The sequence below is a fragment of the Hippoglossus hippoglossus genome, chromosome 12 (assembly GCF_009819705.1).
Source record: "Hippoglossus hippoglossus isolate fHipHip1 chromosome 12, fHipHip1.pri, whole genome shotgun sequence".
Lineage (NCBI taxonomy): Eukaryota > Metazoa > Chordata > Actinopteri > Pleuronectiformes > Pleuronectidae > Hippoglossus > Hippoglossus hippoglossus.
In genome coordinates, this window is record NC_047162.1 from 7,670,417 (window position 1) to 7,689,155 (window position 18,739).

Genomic DNA, 18,739 nt, shown 5'->3' on the forward strand with positions numbered 1-18,739 from the left:
GACAAGATACAAATGTAACAACACTGATGGTTTATAAAAGAGAATGCTCTGACCCATAGGCAATTTTGGAAGAAATGAATTGATTCGATTAGAAATAATTATGTTTATTAATTCAGTTGACGATCACTATCATTCCTTGTGGGTATAAAACAGAATACATGTGATTTTGAGGTTATTAAGGGACTTATAACTGACGGGTTAATTTCAGCCACTGCCTTCTATTTCAACTTAACATGTCAACAAACTATTTATTATGTTTAGGGCTGCCATCAACAGCTAAATTTCACAATCAATTTTAAATAAAATGTCAAAAGGTATCGGGGGGAAAAATCATCACTTCTTTTCATAGCCTTTTAATATCATATTTTGAATTAAAGTGCAATAGCCCAAACATATTCATTTATATTATATTAAAAATGAAAAATAAGATAATTTTATTTTTAGAAGTGCTTCCGGGTCACTGTGACCTTTCTTCAGATCTACTTCCGTGTCCGCCATCCTTCTCTCTCTGCTCCGGGGGCAGCTCAGACTTCAGGACTCAGACATGTTGTCAGTTCGCGTCGCAGCGGCTCTCGCCCGCGCTTTACCTCGACGGGCTGGATTTGTAAGCACCTCTAACTTCTTTATGCTTTCATTTGTGTTGACTTCTTCCAGAAAAACGTCGCATTTATCTCCATTTAACGTCATGGCGGTGCGGTGTCTTTGCACCGGAGGGCACCGGGCCCTTCAGCCCAGTGTTCAAGTTAGTAGATGACGGGCAGCAGCAACAACAACCCTCCTTACAGACAGCGAAGTGCATCATTAATGGAAACTAGACGGTGAAATGAATGTCCTGTCCTTGTATTGGACGTGTAAGACATTGTCAGTGAGTATGACGCGGCTGAAGTGCAGTAGTGAAGGTCAGGTTGAGCTCAGATCAGATGCCAGCTTTCCCTGCTAATGCGTTTCACAGGCTAAGTCTTGGCAACTACATATTGAACTTTAAGTATGTTTTATAGACACCGGTAGCTAATGTAGGTTTTATTTTCTACAAGTAATCTACAATTAAATGTATTTGGAAACTGCTCACCTCTACTCAATCTATGCGTATCACTGTTCTGAAGGTTCGAAGTAATGAATTATTGAAAAGTAATAACAAAATGTGTGTATATATGTATATACCTAATTTCAAATGTTGATCTTGTTTAATATTTTATAAACTAGAATGTTAATCAATAGAGTGCATGTCCTCTCCAAGGCCCACCAGTCCTTCAATTCAATCAAGCTGCTCCAAATTTCTCGTACTGATGTTATAAGTCTCATCAAGTTGCTTTTCATCAATATCTCTATTATTATTTTTAAGAAATTCACAAAAATGTCAATGTCAAAAACGTCCTATCCTGCAATGTTAAAGAAAGTGGGAGGGGGGGGATCTATCATACCAGAATTTAATGGGTTCTTCTCTGACCCAATATAAAATGCAGATGAAAACATAACATCCTTGGTAGAGGTAATGAAGCAAAGAAGTGTTTGTTCTGGCCGCCATCTTTAGTTATTTAAATGTATGCAACTTTAACAGTTGTCTTTTTTTAGTAACAACCAACAGAATGTTTTTTCATATTTCATCCCTGAATGAAAAATACAAAATGGTATCAGTTTTTCCTAATTTATTAGTTGACCCATCAGTTGAATTTATTTTTTTGGAATACGATGTACCCAATAAATTGTATGTGTTGGAGTTGGATTCAGTTAGCTTTAAAATGTTTAAGTTATTGACTTAATAAAATCTTTTCCTTTACTACTTTCCATTGGCACAAAGGTATCCAAAAACGTCGCTGCAGCATGTGTAGGCGCCAAGAGTCTCCACACTGCCAGCCCATGGCTGCAGAAAACAGGTATTTAAAGGAATCATTTAAATACCTTATTTAAAAATAATTTCATTTGATGATATATTAGCCACCAAGCTTTCTAAATATCAAGGGTAAGACTCATCTGTATCATGTGGAGTTTTCAAAGTTAATGCTGAACATTCCTTATAGGCACTGCCGAGGTCTCATCCATTCTTGAGGAGAAGATACTGGGAGCTGACACCAGTTCTGATCTGGAAGAGACTGGTCGCGTGCTGTCCATCGGTGATGGTATTGCCAGAGTGTACGGTCTTAGGAATGTACAGGCTGAGGAGATGGTGGAGTTCTCCTCTGGTCTGAAGGTAACATTGGTGTTATTCTTAGATACTGACCTCTGTACAGAATGGGCTGCAGCAGCTTCAATGTTTGGAAAGATTTGATTCAAAAGCTCCTGATTATATCCGCTTAACCTCTTTTGTTCATGAATTTTAAATGAACAGTACATGGCCACTGCTATATGTTTAAATATACTTCACATAAGTATGTCCCTTATTTATCAAACTCGGTACATTTTGAGTATCAAATACAACCAACATGTTATCAGTAATTTAGCCATGTAAATGCAGGGGAGATTGATAATAACTGTTGTTTCTTCTGTTCTTCAGGGCATGTCTCTGAACTTGGAGCCCGACAACGTTGGTGTTGTGGTGTTTGGTAACGACAAACTGATCAAGGAGGGCGACGTTGTCAAGAGAACAGGCGCTATTGTAGACGTTCCTGTTGGGTTAGAGCTCCTGGGCCGTGTTGTTGATGCTCTGGGAAACGCCATTGATGGAAAGGTAACGACAGAATTCATTTTCAAGATGGGTCGTCTTTCGGTGTTTCTTATGTTCATATATTTCGAGTAATCACATTGGCATGAGATAGATGGGACCATTGCAGTTTATCTATAAAATGTCAATTAGATGACAACCGTTGATTACTTTTTTCTAAAGACCAACGTTTGAAATTTCAGTTTGAGAAACAAAGAAAAATTATAAATCCTCACATTTGTGGATTCGTTGATAGTTTACTTTTTAGTTTATCACCTTGTCAGGTAACTATTGATTTAAATTCTAAAGAACAGGGAATTTTTGCCATATATTAGAAATGTGTTGATCCCACTAAAACGCTTTGTCTTTCACTTTTTTCATCACAGGGCCCCCTCGGCTCTAAGGAACGTAGGCGTGTGGGTCTGAAGGCCCCTGGTATCATCCCCCGTATCTCTGTGAGGGAGCCCATGCAGACCGGCATCAAAGCCGTGGACAGTCTGGTGCCCATCGGTCGTGGACAGCGTGAACTCATCATTGGAGACAGGCAGACTGGGTAAGAGGATCTTTGCTCATAGTGAATAATGCAACAATCTGAAAAAAATAAAATACTTATTTCTTTCCACATCAAGAACCTACCTTTTTAAAGGAAATGCTGCATGACATTTAATGTGAATCATAGTAATTTAGCATCATTCAGGGTTAAAGGCCTGATGCACTAATAGAAATAGTGCTTTGAAATGGCTATTATAATAGGTTTGTCAAGACAAAAGGCAAACATGGAGGAAGGTTTGAGTTTGTTTCAACTGGGGAACAAGGGAAATAGGAAATAAAGGCCTCTCTATGATAAGCCTGTCCCAAAATAAAGGCCTGACTCTTTTTGTCCCTGATATAAATAAAAGCCCATGTAACTATTAGATAATTTATACTGAGAATATCGGGCCCCTAAAACAGACAATTAAAAAGCACCTGTATAACATGGATGGATGTTTGTTTGGTGTTTCCACAATGCTTAGTCTCTTAATCTGTGCTGCAGCAAAACCGCCATCGCCATCGACACAATCATCAACCAGAAACGTTTCAACGATGGAACTGATGAGAAGAAGAAGCTGTATTGCATCTACGTTGCTATCGGCCAGAAGAGATCCACAGTGGCTCAGCTGGTGAAGAGGCTCACAGATGCCAAAGCCATGGAGTACACCATCGTAGTGTCTGCCACCGCTTCCGATGCCGCCCCACTGCAGTACCTGGCTCCCTACTCTGGCTGCTCCATGGGAGAGTACTTCAGGGACAATGGCAAGCACGCCCTGATCATCTATGACGATCTGTCCAAGCAGGTGATTGTTTGAGAGATTTTTTGAGCACATATAACTGTTGCTTGGAATAATTTTCTGAAGGTTTAGGTTAGAGCTAAACTCAACCTTGTACTATCTTCCTGCAGGCCGTCGCCTACCGTCAGATGTCTCTGCTGCTCCGTCGTCCCCCTGGTCGTGAGGCCTACCCAGGAGATGTCTTCTACTTGCATTCCCGTCTGCTGGAGAGAGCTGCCAAGATGAATGACAACTTCGGCGGCGGCTCCCTCACAGCCCTTCCTGTTATCGAGACCCAGGCTGGCGACGTGTCAGCCTACATTCCAACCAATGTCATCTCCATCACAGACGGACAGGTGGGTACTGTGAGTCACACTTCATCACAAGAAAAATCCTGAGCGGTTATTTAAACAATGTTTATTCTCTCAGATCTTCTTGGAGACTGAGCTGTTCTATAAGGGTATCCGCCCAGCCATCAACGTCGGCCTGTCTGTGTCACGTGTCGGGTCTGCTGCCCAGACCAAGGCCATGAAGCAGGTCAGACTCTCTCACACTCCCTCATCTCCCAGCTGATATCAGTTAATCTCTTTTAATTCTGACTTGTTGATTCTGTCCATCATCAGGTGGCCGGCACCATGAAGCTGGAGCTTGCCCAGTACCGTGAGGTGGCCGCCTTCGCTCAGTTTGGTTCTGACTTGGACGCTGCCACTCAGCAGCTTCTGAGCCGTGGCGTTCGTCTGACAGAGCTCCTGAAACAGGGGCAGTACTGTGAGTATTCGCTGTTCTTTTCAGGGCTGAAGATGAAGAATGTATACAGCCTAGAGTTGTCTTTTAACTGTGTCGGTTTACCTTTTTGTTTTTCAGGTCCCATGGCTATTGAAGAACAGGTAACGGTCATTTATGCCGGTGTGAGAGGATACCTGGACAAAATGGAGCCAAGCAAGATCACCAGGTTCGAGAGTACGTTCCTGCAGCACGTTCTGAGCCAGCACAAAGACCTGCTGGGAGATATTAGGTAAGTTAAAGACCGTTTGAAGGGGAAGCATGTGTGTGATTTTTGCATTTTTGTAACTAATCTCTTCTTCGTTGCAGGACTGATGGCATGATCTCTGAGGCATCTAATGTCAAACTCAAGCAGGTTGTCCTGAGTTTCCTCTCCAGCTTTGAGTAAAGTGACGCTCCAATGGTCTGGTTGTTTTCATGTTTGCATAGTGCTGTGTCAGTTATGGTTTCTATGAACTTGAACTATGAAAAAAAAAAGTGGCACTTGATCTTAAATGTACAGATATCTCCTAACAGAGAATAAAGTATTCCAACTAATTGACTTTATCGCCTCTTAATGATTGGTGGACTGTTGTTGGGTTACATATCTTCACTGACAGACAATTAGGTTTTTTCACGCCACAATTTGCAAGTCTCACTGATACTGAACATTGCTGGGATACAGTGCACAGTTACGTCTCTGACCTATGTTTCTTTTGAACAGAACAATTAAAAAGCAGATGATGCACTGCTGTTTTACCTGCTGTGTCTTCCTGGACACTTAAATACCAACACAGAAAACATCTCACACGTCTTTCAAAAGACAGAATGTTGTAAATAAGCTTTTCGTTTAGATTTTCTTACATGATCATCGTCTGACGCAGTACACTATTTTGATTCTAATGTCCAAAGCTGCATAATTAACCAGTTTAAAACAGTCATTTCTTGAAACGTCACAAATGACACTATTCTCCTTCTGCCATTAAGTGGTGAATTATATTATCTCTAAATATCTCACAGTTCAGCACAACCCCGCTGTAGATCCTCAGCATCCTGAGTTATCTACTTGTTAGTTTATTCAGTGTAAAACCCACAAAAGCACAAACTAAATTACAACGCCTCCCTCTGGTGATATCAGGAAATAATCCTCAAGTACTTAAAACATGTTTGACAGAAGAGGCAGTGATAAACTGAGAATTACGGGCTGAACCTCATTTCCGTGTCCTGTAGTATAAATTCTTTCTGCAAACCTTATTGTACAACAAACATTTCATAGACAGGAAAAATAAATAGGCCGATAAATTAGAATATAAATTTGTATTTATTAAAGTGAAAACATCAAACAATAATAGTGACTATAAATCATGTGAGTGATAATGAAATCTGGAGGTGACCGAACAGTTGTTTTACAAAATAGTGACGATAATAAACAGTAGCTGAACTGAAAAGTGCACAGTAAACGTTTCACGGTAATTTAAGTAACGGTGCATAGTACATGATTCACAATTGATCAACTTTAGTGGCAGTGTGTTCAATGAATAAATAAATAAAATTTGAACTGGTGTAACAGTGATTAGTGACAAACTAAATACAAATACATTAAATGTCTTTCCAAAGAAATATGAAAATAAATTATTTAAATAAAATTAAATAAAACATACTTTAAAACCATTGATGGTATCAGACCCAGTACTGTTTGGTGTGAACTGCAGGCCTGTGGTGTTTATGCTTGGGCACATTATTCTGTTTGACGTAGCAGGGGTCATAATAATCCCAATCCAAGGCTGAACTCAGCACACCGTTGGACAGACCGTCACTGTCTGCTGACAAAATCCGCAGGGAGACACCTGAACGCAAATCACGAGTCAGATGAAGCAGGTGTTTCAATAGAGCGGTTACAGTTCCTCATTTAAAACCTGTGATTCCTCATGTGTCCCCTGTGGAGATCCTGTGCCGCCTCTCGTAAACCTTCTACTCAAACAATGAAGATGGAATCATCCCGAACCCCTGCTCTACTTGCTCTGTCCAGTTTGACGCTGCATTAGTTACTGAGAGTCATTAATTACAGTGCAGGTGAACGTACCTGCACTTGCACCAAAGTCGCTGTCGAGTCCAGGACCCACTGCAGATGTGTTGAGGCAGGACGTCTCGGAGGGCCGGCTGTTGTACTCGCACTCCATGTCTACTTTGTCAAACACGTACACTGCAGCAGCTGGATTCACAGCCGTCAGCATCTCATAGGCACTGCTCTGATAAATATAACCCACATGTTCTGTCTCCTGCTGTGAATGAAGCAGGAAAAAAACAAAGAAAGATGAATTCAAGAGCTGGAGCTCACTGGAAATTGATTTTATATTGTCTTCATTTTAAGTAGACCACATGGTTTACATCCTGCTGACTATTCTCTATTGTTGGTCAACAACATTTGTTGTCCAGTTTTTAGATCCTGTGTAAAGTCATTTTCTATTTGTTAGGAATAAACCAGAAGACTTATATAAATGGTGACAATCCCAGCTTCATAAAGGCTTATTGGACTAATTTGACAAAACAGTTTGAGCTGTTGCACCAAAGAGGAGAGAGACTGAGTTTTAAAGATATTGGATCATTATTACTAGAAAATCAATTGATGGTATCAAATATTGGACATTGACGATTGGGACCTATGCAAATAAAGTAACCAGCCTGATAATCAATTTTTTTGACAAATGAATGTGTAAATGGTCAGACATGATATATCGTAGAAAGCATTTAAATGCATTATATATTCCTATATCTCACAGCAACTGGTCTAGATATGTCTAATATGTGTGGACAACCAAATGTACACAAATCAATTTTGTGTTCACCTGTAGCTCAGCTGGATAACTGCCCTGGGGCCCCAGATCTCCATCCTCAAGGGGCCCTTGAAAAAGCCCAACTGACAGGAATAGGGTCTAAAGAAGGGTCCTCCTTTTTTTATTATGATCTTGAGGCCCTGTGGCAAAATCCAACACCTTCACTGTTTCGCTTGTTTATATTTGCTTGGTGCAGATGTCTGAATTTGTATTTAAACCAATCACAACTACTAGAGGTTACCAGGGGCCCTGCAGCTCATTTGTATTCATGCAGAAAAGGTAATGACTGAAATGTAAACCTGCCTGTGTCACTTTGGCCCTTCACTGGTTCTCTTTAGATACTGACCACTCACCATGGGAGAGTTTGGCGGAACAAGGTTGACCCTGGTTTCAGCCTCCGAGTCGCTGGACTGCGGTAGGAGCGGTGCGCTCCTGCACCAGCGGGCTTTGCCAACGCTGTGTGTCCGTGATCCGGAGGCCAGATCCAGTCTGGGGCTGAAACCTGCCGCGGGGGAAGTGGCCCGGATGGTGCTCGGCGCCCTCAGGGACCCCGAGCCGGTGGCGCCGTCCGGCCTCAGGAGCCGGATCCTGTGATCCGCCCCGGCCCTCTCCCTGGACGAGGCCCTGGAAGAGGTGACGGGGTGCGGCAGGATGGGCTCCGACGCGGACACGTAGACTCTCCTCCCGTCCTGCAGCGGGGGAAAGGGCGAGTCGGACGCTCTCCCGACTCTGTGCAGGCCGGACTGCAGGAGCATCTCCTCCGCGTCCTCCCGCTTCTGTCGGCCGCTGCTGCTCTTCGACAGGATGAGGAACTTGTAGCCCAGGAAGAGGCAGTTGAGCAGCAGCAGGATGACCACGCAGGGGATGAGCAGAAGGACGACCAAAGTCAGGTTGGTCACCGGGTAACCTTCTGTCAGATTGGGTGGCGTGGTCGGACTTACGTGCGACATTTCATCCCAGAGGACATAGGGGGCTGGATTTTAGAGAAACCCTGATCTCAGCTGAGGTTTCTGCTTGTCTCTCAATGCACAGGTGGATTGATGTGTCAATCAATGTGGACTACTTTGACTTTGACAGTATTTTCCATGTGACACCAGCCTGGACTCTGTCTCCAGATGTGCCTTTGATCTCTTAGCCCCTTCTTCTTCATCGTCATGGACTGATGCTGTCTGTGTTTTCAAAGCAAAGGTCTTGATCGGACACTGAGCAGCATGAACTCAGACGGCAGCCACATAAATTACACATCAACAGGTGTGTCCTATTATCTGCGGGCTGTGTGGTGTTGTCGTGGCACCGAGTGACCACTAGGTGGCAGCAGGGGCCCCAGCATCACTGCATCTGAGAGCTCTGCAGTGATGCCTGAGAGATCGCCATGCTCTCAATTGGGCTTTTATATGGGCTGCAACGTCTAATAGTTGATTGTGGACTTGAAAGTGCAAAGGGGGCAACTGTGGCTCAGGGGGCAGAGCGGGTTATCAACTATCCAGAGGGTCGATCCCAGTCTCCTTGGGCAAGGTACTGAGTGATGTAGGAGTGAATGCACTGTAAAAATGTGGGTGAAAAAGCGCTTTGAGTGGTCATCAAGACTATAAAATGCTGTATAAATACAGACCATTCACCAAACTACAGAATTATCATAAAGTAACACCAGGAAACAGAAGTCAAATTCTTGTTTTTATTGATTTTTCATGCTTTCAACATATCCGGTAATAATACATTGTCAGCCGACTCCTTGCAGAATATATACAAACATTTTCAAATAATTCAATAGAACATTTGACAGATGAATCTCTCTTAGAGACAATGTATTTGCATTTTGCACACAAAGTAGATCTTTGCACACAAGTACATGTTGCTATTATAAGAAATCACTGCAAAAGATCAGTCATATGAACACCATATAACTATGATAAAAGTTGTTTTTTTCTTTTTCTCTGCACGTGTTTCTACCCCTCAGGTTTAAGGAAGTCTATACAGACTTGAATAGCACACTGATATCCTGCGATAGCTTTTGCAAGTATAACAGTAAAGAGAAGCTTTTCACTTCAAGAGAAAGGCTGTATTGAGTCAGTACGTCCTCAGATACCAAAGACCCCGTTCATCACTTGTGAACTCGCTGCTCATGTGACCTCATATAGCTGTTGTGCATGAAGCCTAATACCTGCAGAGTCCTGTCTGAACTCACTTCATTGCCGCTTGCCATGTCCAAACACAATAAGAGGTTGTGGTTGGTTGTGATACTTAGCACCTTGGGCAAGGCTGTGTTTGTGAATTGATAACAACATACACACGCGGTGAAGCTGTGTCAATCCCCCCCTGTGTTTGATGCAAAGCCGGCTAGCACTGGGCCAGGCTGTGCTTGATGATCTCGCGGGACTGTGGCGGGATCCGGTCGGGGAAGAGCACCTGGAACTCCACCACCAGGTCGCCGCGCTGGGACGGGCTCTTGGGCATGGGGAGACCCTCGCCCCTCAGCCGCCGGACAGCACCGGGTTTGATGACATCGCTGCACGGCAGAGGCATCATCCGCTTGTCGAGCGTGGGGACGTTGACTGTGCAGCCGCAGAGAGCCTGGACACACAAAAGGAAGGAGGAAAAAAGTTAGCCATGTAGAGCAGGTAAATTTAGAGCAGGTTTCATAATGCTGTCTGAGTGGCCTCGTTATGACTGGAATGAAGTGGGCTGCACTCACACACACAAAAAAATCAATTAAATGCCTGATCTTTAGAGGTGTCAAGTTGCATAACGGATAAATATAGAGAGTCTGTCTTTGTGAAAGCAAACCATTTTTCTGTGTTACACAACAGACCGGTGCTACAGATGTTATAATCGCTGCTCTATTTACCGGCTGTGTGTGGGAGTTAAGTGCTTTGGTGACTGAGTGGAGCCACAGGAAGATGGAGGAGCTCTTTTGAAATGCCAGTCGATGTGACTGCTACCCTGCTAATCTGTGTGTGGGTTGGAAGAAGTGAGAGCCAGAGAGGGAACGAGCCCAACAAAAGAAGAAAAAACTGCCTCTCTGCCTGCTGGTACAGGGAGAGGGGGGGGGAGTCTGCAGCACACACACACACAGTGGCTCAGAGGGAGAGTGAAGTGTGATTCGTGGGGGCAGTGAGCGCTGAGGCTAAATTTAGCTTTTTCCTCTCACTCTCTCCATAGGGGCTGATGAGGTAACGGAGGCGGTGGCAGCCTACTGCTGCTGTTCAGTTAGTGGGGGTCTGTAAGTCCCACTGCAGGCTCGAGGCTCGGATGCCCATAAGAGAATATGTCTTATGTATTGAGTCTATATCTCAAAGTAGCCGTATTTGGCAGAGATGGTCTGATTGACATTATTAAGCAGTTACATAAAGACAGGAAGTGATGGATGGATTTTAGCTTATCTCTGAGTAGGTGTAAGTGGTGGAAAAATTACTTGTCATATCTTCTTATGGTCTTGACCACTGTGGGTGTCAAACTCTAAACCCTGATGGACGAGTTGGATGTAAATGCTGAAAGCTCACCTCTTTGAGTGTGATCTTGGCCGTGTAGACGATGTTGGAGCCCTCCCTCTTGTACTGCGGGTGCTCCTTGTCCCTGAGAATGAAGGTGATGTCGGCAGGTGTGTTGTTTGGCGTCTCGTCTCCCTCCCTGGGGAAGGTGATCTTGGTCCCCGCCTTCCAGCCCTTCTTCACCACCACGTTCAGCACCTTGTCCTCGGACCGCAAGCTGCGGCCGTCTGGGTTGAGGCGGCGGCGGGTGATCTTCACGTGCTTCGTGCAGCCTTGCATCACGTCGTCCAGGGTCACCTGCAGGTCGTGCACCACCGCGTCGCCCTGCAGGCGCCGCTGGCCCCTTCGCAGGCCGCCCTCAAAGCCGCCCACGTGGCTGAAGGTGAACCGTCTGAAGGGGTTGAAGAGGTCATCTTCGCCATCCAAATCGTTGCCGAAGTAGATGTCGAAGTGGTCTGATCCGTGGAAGTTGGCGTGGGAATCGCCGTGGAAATTATTGCGGAAAACGTTGGTTTGGCCTGCCATGGATACTGACATTCCATTTTTAAGACCTAAAAACAAAGAGAACACACAGTTAAATGTCTGTCTTTACATTTATCAGATGCTTCATTCTGATGCTGTTTTTATGCTAATTCTGACTTGATATTCAGAAAAACTCTTTGCTCCCTGAATCATTTACCAGCCCCATAGCTGTTGATGCTGCACATGTTTAGGTGGTTTAATTGGGGTGGGAGTGTTTTAGCCATCCCACTGTGTGTCACTATTTAGCCTTGATGATGGCAGCAGCATATGCTACAGTAATCAGCCAAATGGCGGTCATGCTTTAACCTATTTAACTCCAAACAGGGTCACATCTCACTCAGCCTCACCTTCTTCTCCAAACTGATCATATATGCTCCTCTTCTTGGGGTCAGTCAGGATCTCGTAGGCCTCTGCGATCTCTTTGAACCTGTCCTCCGCGTCAGCCTCGCTGTTCTTGTCCGGGTGGAACTTGAGGGCCATCTTCCTGTAGGCCTTCCTGATCTCGTCGTCATTGGATTCAGGGGTGGCGCCCAGGATCTTGTAGAAGTCCTTGCCCATGGGTTTGATGGACAGGCAGGGTGTGTCCTGCTCAGACTTGGTGCCTTCCTGCAGAAACAAGACCAGTCAAACATGAGACAATTCATAAAAGCTGGTCCACAAATTGTGCACAAATCCGAAAATCTCACATTTGGCAATCATGCATAGTCATCTCAAGTGAGCAACTAATGAGCATGTAAATTAAAAATATTCATGCCCTACAATACAGCACAGAATGGCTGAACATCCTCCACATCACCTGCTGTGCAGAGGGGCAGATGATTTCACTGCATATTAATAAATGCTGCACAGCAGGTGACTCTTTCCGGGAGAACACCACCATATATGGGCTATATACAAATATATTCGCCTGTGCTGCTTTATGCAAGTGCAGAAAATCACATTCACCGGCTGATGCAAAGCACAACGTGACAAAAGGGGGTATAAGTCGCGTGAGGGGCAAAAGACTTCCCCCAACGACAGAGATTCTCTGCAGCGATTGGCTCAGCTGGAATCAGCGACTGTTGAATTTGAATGAACCCACACGGCAACAGAAAGATGCTGCTGCTCCACCAGCGAATCAACTCGTGTAATATACCCAGAGTTAAGCTTAAACATCCTAAATAATATAGTTTAAAATTCAACAGGCTTTAAGAATGAAGAAAAAAGTCGAATAAAAACTTAAAGAAATGTACTCACCGCTGATGATGATGATCCTGAGCTGTCCCCCCTGTGCATGACCCGCACTTTGCACTTGACATTGACATTTTTGTGCTTCACGCCGAACTGAGTCCAGATGAGAACCATGATGTCTTTTGGTTTGGTTTGGTTTGGTTTGGATTGGATTGGTTTAGGTTTGGCTGTGTGTCGCTGTCCACTGGCTCCGGTGCTGAAGTCTCTTCGCGCTCTTGCCTCTGCTCGGCTCTGTGATGAAGCTCCGCCGCGGCAGCTCCTTTTACTCTCCACTCACACGCCCACGCACCACGGACGAGCTTTCCCCGGGCCCGCCCATTTCCCCCACACGCACGGCATGGGATGCCGGTGTCCTCGCAGCCATTGGGCGCTGCCGGTGATGATCGCGCGGATGTTGCAGCCTCCTCTCTCCATGTGGAGAGTTAGCTTCCGGAGATCTTGGAGGCAGAGAGCCGAGCAGACAGTCACGACTCAGACGGAGGAGAACAGAACAACCAGACAAGCAGAGAAAAAAAAAATCGACCATGCTGCTGCCCAGACAATCTCCAGACTGTCCCCTGCAGATAACTGATGGAGCCCCTGATTCTTATTTACTTTCCTGTGGGTGAGAGACCAGCCTGTCTCCTGTTGTAGTTATTTAAAGTCACTTATAATTTAAAAAAGTGACATATCTGTGTCAAGTAAACTCCATGTAAATAAGCAATGCACAAGTTAGATAAGATGAATATGTCTTTTTTGATACAATACCATCAAGACTTGATGCATTTAAATGAAAATGTAGTGGTAAAAAAATATTCAGCACCCATATGCACATAAAAGAACAAGCCTAATGTGTTTCATAAGTAAAAGTCCTCCATTCAAACCCCTATACTGGATTAAAATCAAATAGCTGCCCCCTCCCCAATGGGTGGATCGCAAAAACTGTACTGTAAAACACTTTGAGTGGTCATCAAGACTAGAAAAGTGCTAAACTCGCTCTGGGTCTCCCTCCCCAAACATTTTAGAGACTGACTATTGCTCCACTGTTTTTAACCTATGTTAAGTGTCTTTGAGCTCTGTTAACAGCACAGTATAAATTAAATGTATTATTATCCATTCATCCAGTATCTACAGCGTAGCCTGTGAGGGTTGCAGAAGGAGCTGGAGCCAATCCCAGATGACATTGGGCGGAAGGCGGGGTACACTCTGGACAGGTTGCCAGCCTATCAAAGGATCGACAGACAAAGACAAGCAACCATTCACGCTCACATTCATACATATGGTCAATTTACAGTCTCCGTTTAACATAACCCAAGACAACATGCAACGGAAAAGCTGGGAACCTTCTTGCTCTGAGGCAATAGTCATAACCACTGGAACCACCATGCCACCCATGTTATCGTTAGTAGCAGTAGCATTTGCAGCAAAATGCACTTTAAATATCAAAAGTTCTGTTGTTTGAGTTTCCCTGAAAAGGTCAAAGTACTTTGCAGAGACATTATTTACTGAACGGCTCTTGTAGCCATTAGATTGTGCAGGTGTTCGTATAAATGCCTCCGCCCCCGTAGATCTGCAGAAATAAAGACCAACACAAACACTGAATGCAAATCAATGCAAATGAGGCATCATAACAGACAGCACGATAACAGCGGTGGAAGGAACGCGCTTCATGTTATGTAACTGGATGTGTTGTTCATGTATCTTCTGCATGTAAAAAATCAAGATGTCAGCTCATAACGTTTTTGATAATCTGCAGGATGATAAACGCTTCATCCCTCTAGTTTGCTATGTGTATTTTATATGAGATCGTGATCAATTTCCATTAATTCTGAAGATCCATATCAATTGTTTATCACCACATACATTAGGGTTCTACAAGTACAGTATAGTTTTGTTTGTTTTACTCTTAATATGACAAAATACATCTTTATTTTCAACAGAAAACCACATGGTGGGACTATTCCGACCCTCCCCTGCTCTTCCAAACAATCAGACAGAAACATGATCCTATTCTGACCCTGTGTGCAGTCCCTTACCAAGCCCATACTTTGTAAGGATAAAAGTAATAACTGGAGAAAATGTGTGTGCCATGGCTTATGTAATATTCGAGTTAAATAAAACATTTAAAAGAAACTTCTGAAAATACCCCACAAACCCACATTCTCCTGTCATCATGAAAAAACTAAATGCAGCGATTCATCTACTTGAATGACAATCCCATTGAAGAAGAGTCTATTTTGAGATGACACTACATATACTACGGGATTACGACACAGATCCGACTGTGCAGCCGGCAGCGCAGCCATGGATATGGTAATCAGTGTCACGAGGAGTGTACATACATGGCAGTGCTTCCTCCCGGTGATGCTTCGTGCATCCAATGGGGGATGGAGTTTCCTGGGGATTCTCCTTCCGTCTTACAGGAACAGGCAGACCAATTTGGTGTGAACATGTCGAGCCCGGAGCGTCATGCACCACATAGCAGCTGCTGCATATACTATTCACAGATTGCACAGGACGGAGTGAATCAGAATCAGCCTCGTTCTTGGCGTTCATTCTTCTCCCTGCCCACGGCAGCAGTCTGACTGTGTGTTAGGCCTGTTTCCTCCACACAGCCACACTCTCTCTCATGGAAACCCATACAACCTGTCAATCTCACAGATAATCGTGCTAATTAAAGCAGTAAACTGCACAGACACTGTTATTATCAGGCGGTGAGAAGGTGGACAGCTCACATTCAGCCTCGTGTTATTATACTGTTGTTTGTTCAGGCTCCACTGAAAAACTACTTTCTCCTCTTTTGTTTGTCACCATGCCTGTTTATATATTTCATGGTAATGTGCTTTATCTTTTTATCAATTAAATACATCATATAATCTCATTTATGGGTCGGTTGTTTGTTTTAATATGTCGTCTATCATAGTGATTGTGTAAATGACCCATTACATATGATGTCTATTAATTCAACAGCAAGCGTGTCCCAGCTGTGTTCATCACCTTTTAGTGTCCCCTGGAAACACTTCCATTGTCATCTCTGCAATTTTACTGTGCGTTTGTGTACTTGATTGTGTCGTGAGAATTAGGTTGTGTTGTGAGTATTCGGTTGTGTTGTGAGCGTTAGGTTGTGTTGTGAGTATTTGGTTGTGTTGTGAGTGTTAGGTTGTGTTGTGAGTATTAGGTTGTGTTGTAAGTGTTCGGTTGTGTAGTAATTGTTTGGTTGTGTTGTGAGAGTTTGGTTGTGTTGGATTTGGTTTTGAGTACTTGGTTGTGTTATGAGTATTTGGTTGTGTTGTGAGTATTTGGTTGTGTTGTGAGTGTTAGGTTGTGTTGTGAGTATTTGGTTGTGTTGTAAGTGTTCGGTTGTGTAGTAATTGTTTGGTTGTGTTGTGAGAGTTTGGTTGTGTTGTGAGTATTTGGTTGTGTTGGATTTGGTTTTGAGTACTTGGTTGTGTTATGAGTATTCGGTTGTGTTGTGAGTATTTGGTTGTGTTGTATTTTTGTGAGTATTTCTATTTGCAGCACATTTTCTATTTGCCGCAACGTTGTTTTCATTTGCATGTCTTTGTCCATTTGCATGTGTTTTCTTAAGTTGTAATATGTTGAGCTCTCAGTACAACCGTATGTAAGTAAAAGAAATAAGTTCAGGTCTCATCATCTCTTCCCATTTTCTAAACGTGTGGATTTTTAGCCGAGTTAGCAGCTTGTCTCTTTGGATAAAAGTGTTGCTCAGTTGGTCACTTGATCCACCACAGAAATATCATTATAACACTGAATCCTACTTACTTTGATAACTCCCCAACCTTTTATCTAATATCTCAAGAACTACTAAATGGATAAACATGGGATTTGGTAGAAATGTATGACGTGATAAGTTTGGTGATCCCCTGAATTTCTCCACCATCCTCATACCTTGTTGTTTAGTTGATGACCAAATACTATTTCATATATTCCATTCAGCTTCAGTGTTGCTTTGTGTTTATGCTAAATGGGACATATAGCTTTTTAACATAAAGATGGTTTACATTATTTAAGCACTGTCATGTTGAAATGCTAGCATTAGCATTTAGCTCAAAGCACCACTGTGAGTAAATGCAGCCGTTCATATTTCATTTATTCAGGTAATTGTTCAGTTATATTTTCTGTCATTTACCAACATGAAGGTTTCATTGTTGTTTCAAAGCTTTTTCTTACACTATGGGAAATAACATTCTGGTGAAAACATAATCCTTTATTTATGTATTTTGGAGTAAAACTAGTCATCGTTTCTGAGTCTGACACCACTGAAAATATCCCAGTGAGAACCCACTGCAAGTTGTCAGAGTGATGAAGAGACAAGTTGGCAGGTTGTCATCAAGGCTACATGAGATGAGGAGGCGTTGCTGTGGCTGAGACACTGATGAAGATGCTGATGATGAACCTCAAAGTCCCCAGAGCTGGTCTCTAATATTTCAGACGCCTATAATACTTTTCTTTCTGTAATTTACGATAGTGTTAAAAATGGTAGGCCAGGGTTAGGGGTAGGAACTCAAACCGTTTTCTGATGCCTCCCTCCAAATAAATATATATATACTGTTTATGATTAGACTAAAATCATTATTGTACGAGCCGACTAGTGACTTGAACTAACAACTGCTGGTTCACTACGAAAATCTTTGGTTGAGGCTAAGAATTTCAAAGTGAATCCCAAATTCACTAGAAAAATACAGGGGACACTAGATGGGTGCTGAGAGAGTGCAAAACTCCATCTCGCCATATAAAGAAAGTGATAAAAAAACAGATCCACCTCAAATTGTTACTGGTTCCTCTTTGTGTTAAGCCCCAACCCTTCATAAAATTTTAAAAAAACCCAACAAACTGTTTTTATTACTGTTTTTAATAAATGCATTGTCCTCACTGGTAGGGGATTATACACAGTATGATCTGATTTCCTATACAATATGTTTATAGGCAATAGATCTACTTCACATGTTCTTGTCTCCTTGCTGCTGCCGTCACTTCCGTTGAACCTCTTAATCCATAGTTATATAATTTCTTAGCCATTGTCTTATGGGATTTGCTGTTCCTACCAACAGGCACATGTGGGGACAAACAGAGGCACAAGCCCATGCTTAGTTTTCTCTCTGTATTTAGACAAGTGTGCATAACTGTGTGTTGAGGTTTTATCCCTCACAGCTTCAGCCCCGTCTCTCTCTCTCTCCTCTGTTGTGTTCAGCAGGAGCTGTGCTCGCTGCCTGCAGGGGACCCTGGAAGGTGAATCACACAGTTAGGAGCACTCAGCACCGGCACAGGGGATATGACACCAACCGCATCTCACTTCGTCGCACTTCCAACACTTATCCGGTCCTTCAAAGGTCGCCGGCTGAAGCAACGTTGTGTAAAAGGCCACGCTGACTGATGTCACCTTAACCTACAGGCTGCAGTAGTTAAGAGGAAATAAGTTGTGGCGGAGTTGAAGAAAGTTTCCCTCTGTAGCAGAATATCAAGTAAAAAAACTGTTGGATATGAGTAGGTGCTGGGTTGAAATGAAGGGCAGGAAGAAATGCACATTAGATGTTTAAGAAAAAAAAAGAAAACCTGTCATAACAAGTCATATTTTATCGCCAGAGAAGAAAATGAGATGTTCTCATTTTTGTTCGCGGCCCCTCGTCTAGCGCCCTCCCCTCCGATGTACCAAATCTCCCACACATGTCTGGGAGTGTGACTATCTCTTATCTGTTATATTGGCTAGACTTGTGTCGTGGCGGCCAGATACACAGACAGGCAGATGGCACTAGAGACATGGAGATATACACATAAATGTAAATATACAGTAGGTCTAGACACAGACTATAGACAGACCTCAGTGTGTTTAATCAGCTGGCATCTCAGGAGTTTTGGAGAGCTCAGAAAATCTCCTTGTGTGAGGGGAATAGGGACAAAGGGTGTCCTCAATAAACGTGAATCAGATAAAAGAGGAGAGAATGAGAGGAAAGGTAGATG

General features: G+C 43.3%; 3 protein-coding genes across 4 annotated transcripts; 1 reads left to right on the forward strand and 2 right to left on the reverse strand.

Moving 5' to 3' along the window:
- Positions 1 to 469: 469 nt before the first annotated feature.
- On the forward strand, positions 470 to 5,270 carry atp5fa1 (ATP synthase F1 subunit alpha). The gene is made up of 11 exons (XM_034603085.1): positions 470 to 604; positions 1,799 to 1,874; positions 2,019 to 2,188; positions 2,492 to 2,665; positions 3,025 to 3,191; positions 3,672 to 3,972; positions 4,077 to 4,301; positions 4,375 to 4,482; positions 4,569 to 4,713; positions 4,810 to 4,960; positions 5,038 to 5,270. The coding sequence occupies exons 1-11, from the start codon at positions 545 to 547 to the stop codon at positions 5,114 to 5,116; spliced, it is 1,656 nt and encodes a 551-aa protein (XP_034458976.1). The 5' UTR covers positions 470 to 544; the 3' UTR covers positions 5,117 to 5,270.
- A 724-nt stretch (positions 5,271 to 5,994) lies between these two features.
- Positions 5,995 to 8,744, reverse strand: hwa (huluwa). 2 transcript variants are annotated; one of them, XM_034603087.1, is made up of 3 exons: positions 7,895 to 8,744; positions 6,791 to 6,986; positions 5,995 to 6,554 (listed from the first exon to the last, which is right to left on the reverse strand). In XM_034603087.1, exons 1-3 carry the CDS (start codon positions 8,489 to 8,491, stop codon positions 6,388 to 6,390), a joined length of 960 nt encoding a protein of 319 aa, XP_034458978.1. In that variant the 5' UTR covers positions 8,492 to 8,744; the 3' UTR covers positions 5,995 to 6,387. The 2 variants fall into 2 exon arrangements, with proteins under 2 accessions (XP_034458978.1, XP_034458977.1); XM_034603086.1 differs by having other exon boundaries at positions 6,791 to 6,989; positions 7,895 to 8,743.
- Positions 8,745 to 9,202: 458 nt separating this feature from the next.
- Positions 9,203 to 13,069, reverse strand: zgc:122979 (uncharacterized protein LOC641576 homolog). The gene is made up of 4 exons (XM_034603088.1): positions 12,788 to 13,069; positions 11,899 to 12,157; positions 11,042 to 11,580; positions 9,203 to 10,112 (listed from the first exon to the last, which is right to left on the reverse strand). Exons 1-4 carry the CDS (start codon positions 12,893 to 12,895, stop codon positions 9,879 to 9,881), a joined length of 1,140 nt encoding a protein of 379 aa, XP_034458979.1. The 5' UTR covers positions 12,896 to 13,069; the 3' UTR covers positions 9,203 to 9,878.
- Positions 13,070 to 18,739: the final 5,670 nt, after the last annotated feature.